This window comes from Equus asinus, chromosome 7 (genome assembly GCF_041296235.1).
Source record: "Equus asinus isolate D_3611 breed Donkey chromosome 7, EquAss-T2T_v2, whole genome shotgun sequence".
NCBI lineage: Eukaryota > Metazoa > Chordata > Mammalia > Perissodactyla > Equidae > Equus > Equus asinus.
Window position 1 is genome coordinate 68,160,677 of NC_091796.1, and position 20,421 is coordinate 68,181,097.

General features: G+C 42.0%; 1 protein-coding gene across 5 annotated transcripts in view; it reads right to left on the reverse strand.

Annotated features, from left to right (window-relative positions):
- Positions 1-14,278: 14,278 nt before the first annotated feature.
- The window catches only part of SLC35F4 (solute carrier family 35 member F4), a 239,394-nt gene continuing 233,251 nt past the window's right edge, over positions 14,279-20,421 (reverse strand). For 2 of the 5 annotated variants that reach the window (XM_044773645.2, XM_070513685.1), the window contains exons 6-8: positions 20,163-20,355; positions 16,830-16,919; positions 14,292-14,727 (exon numbers count right to left, since the gene is read on the reverse strand). In XM_044773645.2, coding sequence (XP_044629580.1) covers positions 14,486-14,727; positions 16,830-16,919; positions 20,163-20,355 — 525 coding nt within the window. In that variant the 3' untranslated portion in view covers positions 14,292-14,485. Of the gene's footprint in view, positions 14,728-16,829; positions 16,920-20,162; positions 20,356-20,421 lie in introns of all 5 variants that reach the window. The other 3 variants (XM_070513682.1, XM_070513684.1, XM_044773646.2) reach the window with 3 other exon arrangements.

A 20,421-nucleotide genomic window follows, 5' to 3' on the forward strand; every position in this document is an offset into this window, starting at 1 on the left:
GTTCAACTTGTCCCCTGATTACAAAGTGCACTTTCTCAAACTGTTCTGTTCCTGCCTTATGGTTCTATTCTATTCCTTGATTTACCTCTTTGAACATTTGAAAATTTTTATTTGGGAGTCTTTCAGAAATGATTCCCTTATTTTGAGTTCTTGATTGCAAATTCTCCCATTTGCTGCGTTGGTACCTCTTTTTCCACATGGGTGCACCTTTTGAGAATGAACTCCACTTCAGCAGTAGCTGTTCTCTGTGGAGGTCTGTGTGGTTGGAGTGGCGGAAGTATCCTTTTGTTGAATTGTCTCCATAGTGAAGTTTCACCAGCAGCCCAGTGAATTGTTGCCAGCTCCAGACCATTTTTCATACTGATTTATTGCCCTTGAATGCCTGCAACTTGCAGGGAGTATGAATTCAGATGCCTCACCCATGTAGGTCACCAACTTGGCTCCCAATATTTATGGCAACTCCTTTCCCATTCACACAGTCCCAGGCAGATGGGCAGATTCCTCCCATGATCTTCAAGTCAGTGTACAGAGTACTTCTATCTGGCATTCCCGCGTGGGGCAGCTGTGTGTGACTCTCAGCTTCATTCAGGTGGTTCACTTCCAGGTCTGAGCCCACACAGAACCTGGGGCCAGAATCCCCTTCTCAGAGCTTTAGAATCCCAACCTAAGATGTTATTGGCTCGTCTGATAATTTGATGAGCTGTTTGGATCCAGCTTTCTCTCACCCCTCTAACTTTTAGTTCATTATTTCTGACACTGGAAGATTTATCTTTCCTGGTTTGAAGCTTATTGTAATGCAGCATTTGAAGAAAAGGGAGATTTCTCACATCAGTTTAATCTACCCTATTGACTAGAAAGGCCCCTAACTGTAGTTTAAGGAAAATTACAGTCCATCCTTTATACAATCATGTTCTTTATGTCCAAAGTCTCTGAATAAATAATTTCCCATCTATCCTTAAAGATCATTTCAAAGATTTCCTTGGAGAAGCCTCTCCTCATTCCCCAAGAGTCTGCCTCTTTCTCCTCATACAACACTCTTTTCAGCCAGAATTTGCTCATTACCCTCAGATATGCAAAGATGTATAGTTTATTTTCTACAGTGGGTATAATCTTCCTCTTGTTCCTTTCTTCTTCCTTCTTGTCCTCCTTAAAACTGGGGATGGGAGAAGGCAATGCTCTGTTTATTTGAAGAATTTGAGATTCATTCCATCCTCAGTGAGAAGGACAGTTTTGATCCCATTTCACTTCTGGAGTAACCTGTACTCGGATTTCTTTATTTTCCTCTTTGTTTGCAAAGGCAATGGCAGTGGAGGGAGTGGTGAGAAGACTAGAGATTGGGGAAGGAGCGTCCTTCCCCTGCCCCCTTCCTCCCCATCTGAATCTCAGACTCTCCTAGTTCTCTGAATACAGCCCCTCTCATGCTGAATGAGGCTCCTCAAAATGTAAGGGACCCAGCAGCCTTGAGTCCTAGATGGAGATTTTTATCCCCTCTGTTTATCCCAAATGGAGACTGTCACTTCCAAAGGCCCTGAAGATAGGTGAACCCTTAGAACATAACACAATGCTAGGAAGGAGATACATACTCTTAGCAAAGTACATTGCAAAAAATGTGCTGGCTGGGGTTTCACCCTTATAGCTGAGAAGTGCTAGTTGTCTTTTAGAGACTTTATCTGATGGTTTCTCTCCTCTCCTTTACTACAGTGAGGATATGAATTGACCCCTTCCAATTTTATCCATTTGGGGATAAAGACCAGAGAAAGACATAGAATGATGTATAACTCACAACAAAGGTAATACACAGGAAAGGCAGGGCCTTGATGAGGGAAAATGGGGGTAAAAAGGACCTGGGGTTAGTGGGAGAGACAGAGGGTGTGAGAAGGAGGGAGTAAGGGGAATCTTCTGATGAGAGATCCTGCTCACGAGACGGGATCAAGATCCAGTACCAAGGAGAGAGCACTTGGAGACATACTGGACAGACTAGAGATGTCACCATCGACTTGACATGGCTAGGAATTTTTCACTGGACCAGAAGTAAAGCATGGCCCAACATTCTCTAGTATTGTGTGTGCATGCTTCACTGGCTGATGGTAAGACCATTTTGTTTTAGGTTTAACCACCCCTCCCTTTACAATAAAGAGCATAGTTGCAGGGTTACAGTAGAAAAAGAAACCTCATGTGTCAAAGTGAAAACAGCCATAGATCTGTAAGATTCTGATTTAATCTCACTGCTTTTGATATCAAGTCCTCTTGATTCTCTCTAGCCCCACCATCAACTGCAGCAAGTCAGATGTCATGAATATGAGCAACTAGCATTGAGGCATTCTTATGATTTATTAACTCTCTGTACCTCCCAGCAGTGTTATGAATAATTTGTGTTGCACTTAACACAGAGGAAAGCATGCAACAGTTCATTTTTCCATCAGCCAAACCTAAGAGTGACTTTTTGGCCAGTCAGCTATTATTTGATCAATTGACCCCTCAGTTAATCATGCACCTAGGTTAAAAGATAGCTGATGGTGAAATTAAATTGGAATGTTTCGTGAATCAAGGCATTCACATTGAAGAAAAACATTCATTTCACAAATTGCAAGACTTTTATAAATTACTACTGTGCAAATGGGCACTTTAAAAATGATGCTCTGGGTTCTGGCTTAATTTTCAACTTTTCTGTGTTTTCTTTTTACAAGTTGTGTGCTTTTTTAGGGAAATGGTGCTTTACTTACACCGTCGGGCATGAAACTTTCCTGATTTACTTGTAATAGGAGAATCTTCTTTTAATTTCTTATCCAAATAAGAATGAAGATAGTAGAAGAACAATGGTTAGAACAACCAAAGATACCTATTTATCGATTTGCCATTTTTTATAGGCACTGACGTTGAAATTCAATGGCAAATGTGATTCACTATTTTGGAAAGAGAGAACGAAAGCTACTACTTTTGTGAAAACTGATGCCCTTGCCCAGGATGAGATGGAAGGTTCACTCTAGTGAAGAGAGCTGTGGGCCAGGAGTCAGCCTGAGTTCAGGCTACAGATCTACCACAAGCTGATGTGCGATCTAGGGCAGGACACTTCACTCCTCTGGGTTTTGTCTTTTTCAAGTGTAAAGTGAGGGGGCTGACTTAGATAAGGTCTAGGATCCTTTCCCACTCTGACATTCTATAGGACCTTATCAATGATGGCCCCTACCTTTCAGACTCAAAGCTGAGGCTGGGAATAGACAGCTAGTATGTGTGTGTGCACGCACATGTGTGCCCGCGCACTTCCCTTCCTCAGCCCCTTTTGACAAGATGGCATAACCTCACTGTGGTAGGCAGCCTCTGAATGGCTGCTGGTGATCCTTGCCTCCTACTATTCATGCCTTTGTGTAGTCCCTTCAATTCCTGCCTTGAGTGTGGGTTGGACTTATTGATTCATTTCTAACAAATAGAAAACAGTGCAATTGATGGGGTATGCTTTCTGAGATTAGGTTACAAAAAGACTTGGGTTCCATCTTGTTCACTCGCTCTGACAAAAGCCAACCACCATGTACTGAGCTGCCCTAGGAGAGGCTCACGTATGGGAAAAGAGACTGATGTCTCTGTCCAACAACCAGTAAGGACTGAGTCCTGCCAGCCACTACGTGACTGAGCTTGTGACAGATTCTCTTAGCAACACCTGGCTTCCTAACCCTCAAAACGCTAATATGATAAACGTATGTTGTTTTAAGTCACTAAATTTTGAAGTAATTTTTTATGCATCATTAGTTAACTAATATACTCATCAAAGTCTTTGCCTTCTAACTTGCACATGTCTCTCAATACCATTTCAGAGATTTCATTCTCCATCTTCAAATTGAGTTTATTTGAAGCCTGGAGACAATGTTAGAAATGGAAAATCATCCTTTTTTTGCCCTAAATTTTTAAAGAAAATAATAATAGTTTACTCTTATCGAGCACTTACTTTGTGCTAAGCGTTATGTGCTAATACCTGTGGCACTTCTCTAAGGATTGGTAGTATTATTGTTCTCATTGCACAGATGTGGGAATTGAAACTTGGAGAGGGTAAATAATGCAGGATGGTAATAATTCAGGAGGGTAAATAATACACACGAAATAGGGGCCAGCCCGGTGGCGTAGTGGTTAAGTTCGCCATTCCACTTCAGCGGCCTAGGGTTCACAGGTTCAGATCCTGGGCATGGACGTAGCACTGCTCGTCAAGCCACTCTGGTGGCATCCCACATACAAAATACAGGAAGATTGGCACTGATGTTAGCTCAGGGCCAATCTTCCTCACAAACACACACAAATACAGATGAAATAAATGAGTAGTGCAGATAAAGTAACATTGGCAAGTGAAGTGATACTATCACTACACCGTGAGCTAGTTAAACCACAAAGTAAGCAGTGAGTTTGCATTGGGGCACCTCATGTTAAAAAGTATTTTTATATCACTTGGCATATAAATGTAGTGTATATATATACTTAGGTTGTTTCCCTCCCTTGGCTATTGTGAATAATACTGCAATGAACATGGGAATTCAGATATCTCTGTGAGATAATAGTTTCGTTTCCTTTGGATATATACCCAGAAGTGGGATTGGAGGCTCGTATGGTAGTTCTATGTTTAGTTTCTTCAGAAACCTCCATGCTGTTTTCCATTGGGTACGCCAGTTTACAGTCCCACCAACAGTGAATGAGGGTTCCTTTTCTCCACAGCCTCACCAACACTTGTTATCTCTTATCTTCTTGATAGTCATTCTAACAGGTGTGCGGTGATATCTCACTGTGGTTTTGATTTTCATGTCCCTGGTGATTAGTGATATTGAGCATCTTTTCATGCACCTGTTGGCCATTTGCATGTCTTCTTTAGAAAAATGTCTTTTCAGGTTCTTTGCCCATTTTTTAGTTGGGTTATTTTTTTTTTTTATTGAGTTGTATGAGTTCCTTATATATTTTTAATATTAACCCTATTGAATATGTGGTTTTCAAATATTTTCTCCTATTCCCTAAGTTGCTTTTGCATTTTGTTGATGGTTTCCTTTGCTGTGCAGGAGCTTTTTAATTCGATATCGTTCCACTTGTTTAATTTGCTTTTTTTGCCTTTGCTTTTGGTGTCAAATCCAAAAAATCATAGTGAAGACTAATGCCAAGGAGCTTACTGCCTATGTTTTCTTCTAGGTGTTCTACTGTTTCAGGTCTTAGATTCAAGTCCTTAATCCATTTTGAGTTGATTTTTGTGTATAGTGTAAGATATGCCAGACAGAAAAAGTCAAATACCACATAGTATTACTTATATGTGGAATCTTAAAAAAAAGTCACACTCATAGAAACAGAGAGTAGAAAAGTGGTTGCCACAGGCTAGGGGGTGAGAGAAATAGGGAGAGGCTGGTAAAGGGTCCAAACTTCAGTTATAAAGTGAATACAGTCTGAGGATCTAATATATAACATACTGACTATGTTATTGTATACAATACAATGTATCCACAATGTTGATAACATTGTATTGTATAATGGAAATTTGCTATGAGAGTAGAATTTAAATGTTCTCACCAAAAAAAAAGAGGTAAATGTGTGAGGTGATAGATGTGTTAATTAACTTGAAAAAGGATTTTTATAAGTCGAAGTGCAATGGTATGCCCATAGAGATATGATTATTTAGCTTAAAGGAAAAATCCAGGAGGAATATGACATACCTCTGTGTAAGAGAAATTTGACTTGCTTGTGTAGGTAACAGAATCATCAGGTGGAAGTTTCAAAAAGGCAAATGTCAGCTCATTTCAGGGAGGACCTCCAACAGTAACAAGAGTTTGGAATGGATGGGCCCCTTACAACAGTCGCATTTCCCCAGGGTGCTCAGGCAAAGACTCAATGGCTGCTCTTCTGGGAGGGGTAGAGGAGATGTGGGCACTGGGCAGGGCTGGAATGTAAGTTCCATGAGGACTTTTCCAACTGAGATTTCGTGATGCTGGACATGAATTTGAATTATGATGAGGAGCCCAGACCTCTTGGCCATCATGCAAGTGAATTATTCTTCCCTTCCTCATCTTTTCATGTCTCTAACCAGAACTCTTCTTGAAGTAGCTAAACAAAATATCATATCTAAAACAGAATTTGCCTGTGGCCTGGGCTGGTTCACAAGACTCTGACTCTAGTACAAAGCTAGGGTGTATCTGTAAAGAGATCAGGACACCTCTCTCCTCCACGTCAGCCTGGGCCACTCCTCAGTCATATACTTTAGGAAAAACAGAATATTCCAAGATCATTGATTTATTTTTTTTAGCCAGTGCTCTTAATCTCTCTCCCTCCCAGTGATACTGGTTCTTGCCAACACATCAAGAGATGGAATTCTAAGTAATTTAAAAATATGTCAATAAGTACTTGTTTAACAAATGAGTAAATCTTTATCTTGGCAGGATTGAGATTCCTTTCTTCCTTCCTCCCACGAATACCTATTGCTGTGCATTCAAAGATGAGCAGGACAGACTCTGTTTTCAAAAGCTCATGAATGCTTTCTTGAATTACCTAGTTCCATAAGATTTTGATTATTTGTCAACAGATACCAGAAATGATATTACTATTTGACAGAATAAATAGATGATTGAGTCTTGGTTTCATTTGATATATTCTATAAATTATATTATTTAATTACAACACGAGCTGTCATTTTTATGGTCTAGCAATAGATTGTCTTCATTAAATATATATACCTGTTAATATATGGTTCTCATTTAGAAGAGCTGGATTGCCAGTTTTCTAAGAATCATAGTCCGTTCATATATACTCACTCCAAACCATATCGAACAGCGGTTTTTCCTGATGATTCAGAAGACATTGCAGAATACACAGAACCACAGGATCCACATTGTGAGTGTGGACTTTTGTATTATTGTAGATGTAAAGAGAGAAGATAAGGATGAAGAAGTGGTACGGATGTCCAGAGAGCCTCTGGGGACACAGAGAGTTAAGTGACAGGAGTTAACACCATCATTAAGATGAGGTAATAGCAGTGACATCTTGAAGATAGTACTTTTTCAAGCCCAGGAGTAGGAAGAGCTTCAGAGTCCAGCTCAAATATAATCGATGATGTTAACATTTCCAAGACAAGAACCCTGTCACCCACAGGTAGGTGATCAACATGAAACAGAACACATTATAGTGTCCAGTCAGCACTGATCAGAGATATGGGATCATGTTCAGGGTTGTTGAAGGACAGGGGAAATTTTTATGTAAAAGAAAGGAATTGGACTGGTGTGATCTGACAAAAACTAGAATTATTAAAAATAGAAATATAGGTAAAGTTTAAAAATTGCAAGTCAAAGTTTGATTTCTATAGAAGGCTTTTGAAAGATGAAAACTGGAAATATTTTAACGTTAACATGAGTTAATGAAAATAAAATATAACAAGATGAAAATTTTGGTCGAACCTGCCCAGATAAAGCACGTAACCAACAAGATACAGAAGATGGAGAGTACCTTGTTTCTGCCTTCTTGGGAATTTAAGAGTGAGATAAGCCAAGGACACTGATGGAGGTAGAGCAGAGGTCTTGGAAAAGACTGAATTTCAGTGCATCACTTGCAGTTACATACATAAATGGAATCCCTAATTATATTATAACAAGAAAATCCGTATGTGAGAGAAGTAATCAGAGAAGGATTAACTCCAGACTTGTTAGCTTTTCCCTTGAGAGAAAAGGAGTTTAGAAGGGATTTGTGTAGCAAAGAATAAGCTCATAAATTGGTTGGTCTATCTGCTGGACACTTCTGGGTACCATGCGTTCCTGTATTGACTGTTTTGGTCATAACCAGTGTCTGTAAATCAAGTGCTGGCAAGTCTATGATGTCTCTTTGTTAATATCATTAACTGGAGGGAACTTCAATCCAGGATTTGGGAGAACACATTCTGCTAATGGACTGTGCAACTGGCTTGAGATGGGAGCAATAATACCAGAGGATTGTTCGGATTCCTCTCCTTCCCACCTGCTATTGTCCAGCAGGAATGAACCCATCCTCACAGGGAGTGGGAATTAAAATGGAAATCGAAAACAGAACAGAAGAGTTTGAATCATACATTTGACCCTCTTTGCTTTGGTTTCAGGATCACCAACAACCTTTTCATTTTCAGGTACCAAATCTACCTGCTCAGCTTCCCAGGTAGGGTTGTCTCTTAGGGAAAGGTTGTACTAGCTTTGTGAATGTGAGAGTGTGAGTCCATATGACAGCTCAATTTATGATTATCAGTGACTACATATTCTGTTTGCAGTCCAGTGGTCAGTAGCCTGGTGGTTCTTAAACTTTATCATGCATTGGAATCACCTTCTTCACCTGAGCATGTGCTTAGTTAATTTTAAGCAGGGCTTATTAAAACTAGATTGCTGGGCCCCACCTCCAGAGATTCTGCTCCACTAGGTCTGGGATAACGCTCAAGAATTTGCATTTCTACCAAGTTCTCAGGTGCTGCTGCTGCTGTATCAGCATCATAATTTGACAGTCACTGAGCTACTCTTTAGGGCACTTACAAGACAGTTTCTGAGTCCACAGTGCAGAGGATCAGACCCAAAACGTTGGTGACTTCTAGGGAGATGCTGTTTTATGGAAGTTCCTTGATGACTAGCTAACTGTCCCATCCCTGGAGACCACCCTAGCTTGGGGAGCATCTTTTAATTACTGATCAGAGTAAGTTATTACCTTTAGGTCAAATCTATTCTAATCTTAGGATTTTTTCAGAAACTGTTTACATTAATAAATTCCTGATTTTCACTTTTATTACTTCCTATTTACTAATGTCACAACAGTAGGCAACTCCATTATTGCCTTCTAAAGAACATGATCTAGCTTCTTTTCTGCAGGTTGATTACAATACCTAAAAGTCAAATTAGTCTTTTCCAACATAAGTTATTCCTTTCCGCTATGATCTTCATCACTGTCTTTTCACTTTCCAGAATTCAAAGCAGTGTCCATCACGTCTACATCAATAAAACCTGGTGTCAGATGAAAGTTCCTTGCTAGTTTCAACCTACTCGTTCTTCAGGTCTTCACGTAGTTTTCCAATTGTTCACAAGTTCAAATTGCTGTCCTTGCTCCTATTCCTTCCCTCTCTCTGTCCATTGCTGGAAGCATGAACTTGTATCATGACATAAAAAACACTTAGTATATTTTTGTCTTGACTGACAGAATCTGAGCAAATAATTGTTTCTTTCCAAAGCTGTTTTCTCCTCCGAAGTTTCCCTCACTGTTCCATCTTTATCCCTCTCAGCAAGTCATTCTTAACCTTTCAGAGAATTTCTGCCCGATAGAAATACAACGTGAACCATCAATGCAAGGCTTATATACAATTTTAAAATTTTTAGTAGCTACATTTAAAAAGTAAAAAGAAATTGGTGAAATGGGATTTTAGAATATATTTTATTTAATCCAACATAACCAAAATATTCTTATTTCAACATGTAATGAGTGTAAAGCTATTAATGAAGTAGCCTACATTCATTTTTTCACAGTAAGTTTTCAAAGTCAAGAGCGTTTGACACAGCACGTCTCCATTGGGACTGGCCATATTTCAACAGCCACACGTGGGTAGTGGCTAACTTAGGGAACAGTGTGGTTTTAGAGCCTCCGAATTCTCTGATTTTATCCTTCCAGAATAAAGCAGCTAAGTTCACACTATTTTGAAAACTCTGTTAGAGATTTTTGGAACAACCCCTGAGCCCATCCCTGGAGCCCAAGTTAGAATTCTTGCTCTTAAGATCGCTCAAACTCCCGGAGAATCACGTGTCCCCGTCTCCAGCAAGCAGTGACAAAATAGCCTGTGCTTTTGTGTCATACAGGTGTGGGCACACTGGTCAATCAGAGCTTTAAAACAAGGGCTTCTGCTCTTTCTGCCTCTAGTTCTTGGCACTGGCACGCCCCACCTTCACCTCCTGTACTCTCCCGTTTTTACTTCTCTTCCAATTGCTACAGGTGTGGGGCGGGGAGGGGGGGGAGGTCGGTGGAGAAAAAGAAAAGGAATTAGAAATAGAGACTTCTTGTTCTAGCCAGCCAGATAAACCAGCATCGCCTGTACTAGGTGTTCTTTGTACTGGTGACAGGGGTTTATGGATAGGTAAGAAAGAGGATTTGTACTTAAATATCAGGAACGTTCTAACGCTTGGCTGGTTATACTGTTCACTCTTTTATCGCTTGCATTGTCCTTCTCCAAATCATTTGTCCTCTGGTGGATCTTGACAAAGTGCCTGCACAAAATTAATAGGCATGCAAAGCCTGGATGAACAAAAATGATTTGCCTATAATTTGTTTGTGAAGTGCCCAGGACGTGGTTGAAGTGATTTTAATTTCAGAGCCCAAGTCGCCAGTCTGTCTTTTTGTCAGGCAATTAGTTCCACTGACTGGGCCAGAATGCCACATGCTGGGTGCCCAGGGGACCAGGCAAATGGAGCCATGGTACCCTTTTTTGCTTCCTCCGAGTGTCCCTCATGCCAGGCTTCTTTTGTCTCTCTGGTTTATTTTGGGTACAATTCCCTGCTTGGCACCAGGCTCTGTGACTTTGCTTGGCTGAGGGCTGTGGATAAGGGCTCTGGATACGGACCTGGAGGGAGGCAAATGGACAGAGGAAACCCTAACAGTAGTTAGCATTTCTGGGCCGTCAGGTAGTGTGTTAGGCTCTTCAATACATGGTTTTATTTAATATACCCAACGACCTCAAATGATAGGTACTGATGTCCTCATTTAACTGATGATGAAATCAAGGGGCAGAGAGAGGTTAGTAATCAGCCAAAGTTGCGCATCTAACGGGTGTGGAGTGGGGGCTGCAGCGTGGGGGGCTCTCAGTCCCTGAACTGAGCTGCCATTCAGTCACCCACAGAAGCCATTGCCTCCTGGACTTTGGGAAGGGACCAGGTTTGGAGAAAGAGACAAGATAATAGTAACCTCAACAAGGCACTTCCATCCGCCCTAGAGAGCAGAGACTTTGTCAGTATCCTCAGAACCTGGCTGAACCTGGCTCGTTGAAGGCACATTGTAGGCACATGCGAGGCACAGCCATATTCATTCAGTGACTGGAATACATGATACCCTCTGACTCCCACAATGAACATAAGACTAGCAAGGAAAGATAGCATCTTTATGATTACTTTACCTGAATTCAAGGGAATATCTCACATTCCCAGAGCAACTTCAGTAAATTTCTGAGTTGTTGTTATTATTTCCATTGTCATGGTAATAACATACCCCTAGAGTTTGAAGCTCCTGGACTCAGGGACCACGTCCTATGCATTTTACACCCCCTTCCCCACAATGCAGAGAGACGACATTCCTCTGGCTGCAGAAAATTCTCTCCGACAGTGCTGTTCTAGAGGCAGGCAGAGGCCAGTTGCTGATGATCTAACAAAATACCTTACTTCAGAGCTGCGAGTCGAACTGAATAATTTTTGAATGAATAAATGAATGAATACCATAATAGAAGAGTTTTCTTAATATAGACTGAGCTAATTACAGTGATCAGTCATAAGTTGAATTAGTGCTTTCCAGGGTAGCTGACTCCATTTTTCAAAATGAATCATCAAAAAGAGCAAAACAACTCATTTCTTAAAGGTGTCAAAATGCAATTTTAAATGTCATGCTAAGTAATGGCGAGATGCTGGAGTGGGTTAGTCAGCGATTACTGCTATTTAACAGTAATTTAAAAACAAGGCGAGAGCAATGTGCCAATATGGCATTTAAATAGTCAAAGCCAACTCTACTTAGATAATGAATTAATTCATATTTACTAATGCTATATTTCATTTATTTTGTACCATTTTTCATGAAGCTTAAAGTGTGTCATGGTTATTATTTTAGTTAATATCATGTCATCTATCTATGCCAGGAGATTGGCATTGCCTTTTCAAAAAGGGACAGAGAAATGAAAAAACATTAAGGTTTTTATTTACCATGACGCCCAGGTATGATGTCCTGGGTCCTCTTTTCTTGCCCTGGGATTGTCTCACCTACACTTTTGGGGACACTTGAATAAAAAGAGAATAGTAAAACAGATGCCAGAAAGGCTTGGCTTCTCACACAAAATTTCCCAGAAAGTGGAGTGTCTCACTTAGACTGTTAGATGTCCTACCCAGCCTCTCAGGGAGGAAGTGCCCTCTATTATTTCAGCAAGTTGGTATTTTGTGGAAACACGACAAAGGCCGTGGCACATTTAACCCCTTCTGGTCCTTACTGTAGCCAATCCCATCTATGCGAGTGCCCGTCCTTAACTCGGGGGAGGGGGTGTATCTCCAGTGAAAGGCAACCCATGCCTTCATTTACCGAATGTCTGTAAGTGCCAGGCACCGTGCTTGGGACACAACGATGGAGGCCACACAGCCTCTGCTCTCAAGAAATTCATGGTTTACGGGGAACTCCAAAAGAAGATTTACAATTACCCCACAGAGCGATCAGTACTATAATGGGGGTAAGCACAGGCTTCTAAGGAAGCCCCATTGTGCAGCTTGGGGAATAAGAAAAGACTTCCTGGGAAAACACGAGTAAATCATGTTGTGAAGCTCGGGTAAGGATTATTCAGGTGATGAGAGAGAATATAAAGAGAGCGTGTCTTGATTGAAGAACTGCAAGAAGTGTAGTGTCGCTAAAGCATAGAGATTCCAGAGGCCCACAGAGCGTGGTGTGGTGGAATGAGGCTCTAGAGCTGCACTCTCCAGTGATAGCCAATTTCAAATTAGTTGAAAGTAAATAAAATTAGGAGTGCAGTTCCTCAACAGCACTAGCCTTATTTGAAGTGCTCAGTAGCCACTTGAGGCTACTATGTTGGACGGTGCAGACATAGAATATTTCCATCGTGACTGAAAGTCCTATTAGATGATGCCTCTCTAGAGGCAGGCAGGCACCAGTTGGTGATGATCTCTGAATGACACGCAAGGTGTTTGGACCTTATTCTGAGGACAATAAGGTGCCACTCAAGGGTGTTATACAAGGGAGTAGAATGATCAAATTTATTATTAGCAAGGTCACTCTGCAGGCTACAAAGGGAGTAGAGAGAGGCAAGACCAGGAGTTTAGAGAGACCAGTAAAGAGAATATGTCATTAATCAGGGCAAGAGATGATGGGGGCCTGGGACAGGTAGCATACAGAGAAGTGTATAGATTCAAGAAATGTTAAGAAAGAGAATCGATAGGACTTACGGTTTAGATGTGGAGGGTGAGGGAGGCAGAAGGTTCATTAGGAGGAGGCAGATTAACACGTTGATCCCTAGCTTGGGCAGCTAGTGAATGATATTATCATTAACCTAGACAGGGAACAAGGAAGAGGAAGAAATAGGTCTGGGATGGAGAGATGATAAATTCAACTTTGGTCTTGAATTTGGTGTGAACGATGAGGCATCCAGTGAGCTTGCAGAAGGCATTTGGGTAGTCAGATCTGAAGCTCAGGGACAAATCTGGGCTGGAGATGAAGATTTTGAAGCTGTCGTTACATGGATGACATTGGAAGCAGATGGGATTCTGCAGGGAGAGAGTGTGGAGTGAGATGCTAAGAAGGCCAAAGACAATGATGACAGTGATGAGACTAGCCTAGAAAGAACCCAGAGAAGAAGCCAGTGAGGCAGAAAGAGAGCCAGGGGACTGTAACGGGATCCAAGTGACAAGAATATTTTAGGAAAAAGGAGTGGTCACTGTGTCAAATGCTGCAGAGTGGACAATAAAGTAAGGGTTGAACGGTGTCAATATGATTTTGCAAGAGAGAGGTCATTGGTGACTGGTGCATGCACTCCCAGAGGATGATTGGGCTAAAGGTGGATCGCAGTGGGTTGAAGAATGAATGGGAATGAAGGAAGAAGTGACAACAAATATGAACAACTCTTTCAAAAAGCTTGGTGGTGAGGGACTTTAGAGATGACTGGTAACAGCTGTCCTCTCCATACCCACTGTGCCCTTTTCAAATGTCTGCCTCATATTAGAGATATTTGTAAACTCTCATAGGCTCTTACCACTGTAAGCACATTGAAAGTACTGATGGGTCCTCTATATCTTCACACCTTCATTGTTCCTAGTGTGGGTCTTGTGGATAGAAGACACTGTTGATATTTAATTACTTTCCAGCTTTCAAGTTTAAGGTTCTTATTGGACTTACATATATACAAGGTGTGTCTCTTTTTCTTGTGGTTTCCTCTTATGCAACATTCTCTGATGGAACAAAAAGCTCTCAATTCCAGGTGAGAAATGGTAACGACAAGCCAATAACTTAACAGAATCTCATGTCTCCAGGAAATTTGGTGAATAAGGGGGAAAACCCCCAAAACAGAAGAAATAGAGCAAGTTAAAAATGTTTTAATAAAAAAATTTATTATGATTATTTATACCAGTTCCTTGATAAGCATAGAAATGTAAACTTTTATTTTGGCATTATTTCACATATAACTTATCCAAATTCAGAGTTAATACTGTCATTTGAGTGTACTGGTAGTGAGAAAATTTTATTATATTCACAGAATATACATACACGTGCATTCAAAATGTGTCTGTCCTCTTTAAGCCAGTGGGATAGACACTGTCCCATTGGCCCTGCTCCTGCTTCGCAGGTGTACGCTGGAATCAGTGATGTCATCCACATGCTCCTCATTCTTCTTTTCCTTCAGGCTGTTGATGAATCTCAGGGTAATTTCATCCCACTCCTCAGGCAATAGCATCAGCAGAAACCCAATGCAGATGATGATGGTAGCAGCCAGGCGGACAACATTGAATATCACCTCCTGCTTCAGGAGATCCACAGCTAGGGCAGAAATACCCAGTCAGACACAGTCTATGGCTGTTTCTAAGCTGCTTTGAAAACACATGAACAAAGTCACTGCTACTTCCAGAGATTTCCAAGTCTCCCTTGTTCTTTCAAGCTCATCTTCCTTTTTCTATTCCATTACCTATGTTGTTCCCTTCATTTGCTTTCTCTTCCTTCTGTCTATATCATACTTATCCTTCAAGGCTCACGTGATCTGATTTAATTACCTCTGCAGTTCTATTTCTTAAGACTTTCCTCTGCACACCTTCACCCTTGCCCAGTTTCACTGGACCACTGAAGATTTTTAAAATGAGCCAAGCCTGTTAATGTCTAGTTCTTTGCACATGCTGTTCTTTTAAAATTTCTTAATTGAGGTGAAATTCACATAATTTAAAATTAACAATTTAAAAGTGAATTTAGTACATTCATAATTTTGTACAACCACCACCTCCATCTGGTTCCAAAACATCTCTGTCACTTCAAAATGAAACTCTGCATCCATTAAGCAGCACCCACCCCCACGCCCTAGCCCCTGGCAACCACCAATCTGCTGTTTGTTTCTATGGATTTACGTATTCTGGATATTTTATCTAAATGGAATCACACAACATGCAACCTTTCATGCCTGGCTTCTTTCATTAGCATCATGTTTTCAAAGTTCATCCAGGTTGTAGCCTGTATTAGTATTTTACTCCTTTTTGGGGCTGAATAATATCTCATTGTATATATCGCAGTTTGTTTATCCATTCATTAGTTGACGGACATTTGGGTGTTTCCACCTTTTGGCCGTTGTGAGCAGGGCTGCCATGCACTTTCACACGTGTCTTTTTGAGTCCCTGTTTTCATTTTTTTTGGGTATGTACCTAGCAGTGGAATTGTGGGTCATGCACATGCTGTTCTCTTTGCATGGAATGCCCTTCCTCCTCATGTCCACATCATCCAGCGAAACCCTCGTTAGGTCTCTCCCTTTAGGCTTCTTGCAGGAAGCTGCCTTGGGTGCCCCTCCTGTGTGCTCGCAGAGCATTCAGTCCATCCCTCCAGCAAAGCACTTCTCTCTCTAGGCTGTAATTACTCATTTCCTTTTGTCTCCCTCTCTCTACTACATGGTCCTGGGAGCAGGGAGTGTGTTATTCAGGCGGCATCTATCAACAATGTTAGCACAGTTCCTGGCATACACCAAGCGCTCAGAATGAATGAATGAATGAATCCATGGATGAATGAATGAATTTCTTGATAACTCCACTCCTCCCTGATGTTCCTTTCCTCTGAATATCTTATAGTCCTTGGAGTCTGTCTCCCACAATTTGGCATTTACTAATAAATTACTTTGTAGAGTTCTGTTATTTCATGTATGTTGGTCTTGTTTTCCAAATTCAGTGAAAGCTTCTTATATAATGCCACTTTTTTTTTCCTGTCTCTCCTACAGTCCTGATCACATAGTAAGTGCTCACTAAACATTTGCTGATTGTCCTGGGGCAAAGAAAGGAGATTACCTAAGACTTGGAAACATTGAATTTTAAAGTTAGAAGGACTGTACAGTCACCTAGATAACCCACTTTCATTACTTGTTCCACTGACAGCTTTCACTAGAAAGATTATCCTGGAAAAATAGCTTCTCCCCTTGTCCCTGAAGGGAGTCAAACTGCTCTTCCTATATCTGTCCCAGAGGGCCATCTGCTCTGCCCCTGGGAGAAGCTTCTGCAGCTCCCCATGGATAGTCTGATGGGGAGCCAACACCCTGTACATTTCCCACACTTTCATTAGTGACGTTTACTTGCGAGTCCTATGCTGGGATGCCTTTTGTTTCCTCGGGACTTCCTCTAAAAATACCACAAAATTAGGTTGTCAGGGAGATTACATGAAGCCCAAATGATACATTTGGTGTTTAATTCTGAAAGCACGACCAAGTGAAAACAGTGTTTGTGGCTGCAAATTTAAAATCTGCTGCATAGTTATTCTGTTGTCTGCCACCTTCATGATATTTAAAAACATCTTCCCAGGCAAGGGACATAATTCACAACTGCTCAAAGAAACAACCGAGGGTGTAAAACAAACACAAGCAGGAGACTTACTGTGCACGTGTCAAACCGCACCCGTACCTGCATTTCCAGGAACGCTGAGCACTGTCCCAATGGAGATGAGGATCGGGTACGTCAGCACCACGCCCACGTTCACCAGGATGTTGAAGGCTATCAAGTAAAGGAGGATGGACAGGATGAAGGGAGTTGGTAGGCTAGGCTCTTTTCTTCTTAATGTAAAAGAATCAATGTCTTCGTTAAACATGCCTTCTGACTGTTTGCACCTTTGGTCAATTAATCCTGTAATTCTGGAGATGGATGCAAGCATTATCGCACCTGAATAAGGCGTAATCTTTTTTTCCTCCTCTGCCACCCTGGCTTCCCTAATCTCCTGCCAATTGGCTGGCAAAGGGGTACGGAGGAAATGCAAAGAGGTGAAATAATCACTTCACTTCACCACTTGTTAGCACTATAAAGGTAGGTTGGGGCCAGCCAGAAGGCGAAAGCAGGCAATCGATTGAATCTGGGCTTTATCAGTTTGTTACTTTGCGATATTATGCCATTTTCCCGCATGACTAAAAGGCTCTAGTGTTACTGCCTAAAGGAAGTTCTATCCTATGCTGGACAGCCTATGCCTTTTCATCCTCTTCTCTTGCGATGAGCATCACATGGGCTCACAAAGGTGTGTTCAATGTAATTCACCGACCCCCAGGAGCCTTTTCCACATCCTGATTTGTGGCAGGACCACAGAACCAACAGAAGGTGTAACTTGATACCCCTTAATTAATATATTTGGACCTTTTTGGTTAAATATAAAGTTAGTTAAAACAATCATCTGCCCTCTACAAAAATACAGATTTTCAAAAAGAAAAACAATTGTAAATTACATAGCATTACTTTAACAGATTTCAATCCAATGTTTTTAGGGGTCAGAGAGATGAGTGTTAATAACTACAAAAGGTCCTCAATTCAGAGAGGATTTCTATGGAAATGACTCAACTACATTGCCCATATCTGTGTAGAACCAAAGATAGTTCTAGAACAATTCTGGTTAGGACAATGTCTATTCTTCTATTGTTATCCATAGTTCTTGCTTTACTTCAGCTCTCTAACTTAGTTATCTGGAGTCACTTGAGCTTGGTAGTTAGAGACAATGGGTTTGACTTCCACAAGATTTGGGCTCCTTCATCATTTTCATACAATAGTAGCGGCAATCAAGCGAGAGGGGCTTCTAAGTTAATAACTGCTCCTCCTTCAGGGCAGGGCTGCAGTGGGCACCTCCACTCTCTCCTCAGATCCCTGAAAGCAAATACGGCACATTCTAACACGTCAGGGATTTGATAAATGCAGCACAGACTCTGCTCAACACCCCATCTGTGATTTGATTGGCTGGACTGAAGATTTTAGCAGATTGAATGAAAGTATTGGTACTCGGGTGAGAACTGAGACCTTCTCACTCAATAAGAATCAGGGGGCTTTACCAAAATGTGTTGTCTGTTTTTCCTTAGTTCTTTGGATGGAATGCTTACATTCTCTTTTGACAACCTAAGGACAAGAATATATCATTCAACATGCTATCTGTGGCCTGGGGCCTAGCCGGAGTTCAAGTGGGACTCAAATAAGTCAGCTGAGTGGATGAGGCCGACCTGCATTTGGGCAAAGGCACTGCCTGAAAGGCCAACCTGAGAGGAGTGAGGCAACGTGAACCTAAGCAATAGAAGCTGTAGTTACGGAGGAGCACTGAAGGTTGTGAAAACCAGGGGGTGTGACCCAGTCAGGAAAGAGGCTATCTCCTCATTGTGTCAGACAGCAGCTTTGGCACAGTGAGGACTGTAGGGCCCTGGGGTGGGCCTGGTGGAGCGGCTCTCATGGAGTGTGCAGACCACGCTGCTGGTGGAGAACTCCAGTGTCCAGCTAGCATGGTGATGCCCAGCCTGAGCAGGCTTGCTTAGGAGCATGTATTAGACTCGCCAAAGGATACACGCGGGCAGAGGGCGACTGCGGTAAGCTGGAGATCACGTGAACACAGCTGGGGCCAAGAGCCAGTGAAATTTTGGTTATGCTTGTTCCCAGTTACATTGTTTTTGGCCAGGAAATTACTAGGCATTTTTAATTAGGATGTTTTAGTCTTACGGAAACAGGGCTATTGGTTTCTATCAATTCAGCAGAGGTTATGAGGGGTCATAACCACATATTTTTGGGCTTCAGAAGTAGAACTCAAAGGACTAACAATTAGCATTTGATCCTTCCCTTGAAGGTTTCTTGTCTCGTGTAAGACCTCCCCTTAAGTGCTGAGGCCAGAGTAGAAAAAGGGGACTCAATGCCTATGTGGGAATGCAATAAGGGCATTTTTTTCTCCCAGGAATTGCAGTGCTGTTTCAGATTATGTTTCGGATTACGTCACATTGATAAAGAAGGTCAACTGAGGGTTGGCAGAGGTCCTGCAGGTTGAATGTGGTGGGTAAACGTGGAACAGGCAGAGGGGGCCATCCTTAGGAAGTCTGAGGAAAGAGGAGCAGAGCGAAAATGATGCGATCCTGAGTGAAGAGACGCTGAGTCACTGGGTGGTGATTTTTGTTTGACTGCTTGGTGAGAGAAGAGCAGGCTTGTTATTTTTCAGTTCCTCTCACATCAAGTGACAGCGACAACATAGTTGAAAGGGGGAGCCCCCTGGTTGCTCAGGTGAAGCAGACAGCCCCAGAGTTATGGGGAGTTTGGAGACAGGACATTAAAAAGACTCCAGGTGACTTTTTACTGGTCGTCTACTAGGTAGGCATAGCCTCCTTATCAGGCATAGCCACCAAGTTCACTCTGCTTCTTCCCTTGCTTAATGAGGGCTTCCTATCTCAAACCTGTGCTCCACACACGGCCACAGGGGGCTGTTTAAATGCACATGTGAGCTTGTCACCTCCCTGCTTAAAGATTACTAAGTGGATTTTAAATCCAACCCCCTCAACATGGCTTTCCAGGCCCTTCACGACCTGCTTCCCTCCTGAATGTCATCTCCTACTTCCCTCCCCATTCTCCCTGCGCTCAGTGCTCCAGCCATTTGGATCCACTTCGAGTTGCTTGAACATACCATTCCCTCTCTCCCTCTGCGTGACGTACTGTGCATGGAACACAATAACATCATACAGTCCGTCATGCAGAATGGACAATGCTGCTCGGAGACCACTGGTGATGAGAGTGGCCTGGGCCTCCGGCTCACACCTTAACTCATGGGAGACATACCAGTTGGATAACTCTGATCTAATCAAGAAATAGCCTACAAAGAACCTTCTCACCATTAACCAATCTTAGGTAAGTTTGGGAAATAGAGGACAGAGGTACCTGAGGGAATAATCCTACTATGATAATTTAAACCAAGAAAAGGTGAGTGACAAAGGGAGTGGAAGGCAAGTTGGGACCACTTACTCAGCCACAGCCCTGCCATCCCACAGAGATAGCCCCACGGCAGAGCTGCAAAAGAGGACCAGTGCTCCACCTTGGTGAAATACAAGATGACCGGGGTGAAGGAGATGAAGATCAAATTGAAGAAACCCAAAGTGGAGACAAAGTGTGCGGCTTCCCCAAAGTTGGCACTTCCAAGAAACATCTTAAACAAAACCTGGAATGGGAAAGAGACTCTTAAGCCACACAGTTGGAGAGCTGGGTCAGAAAGGTGAGTTCTATT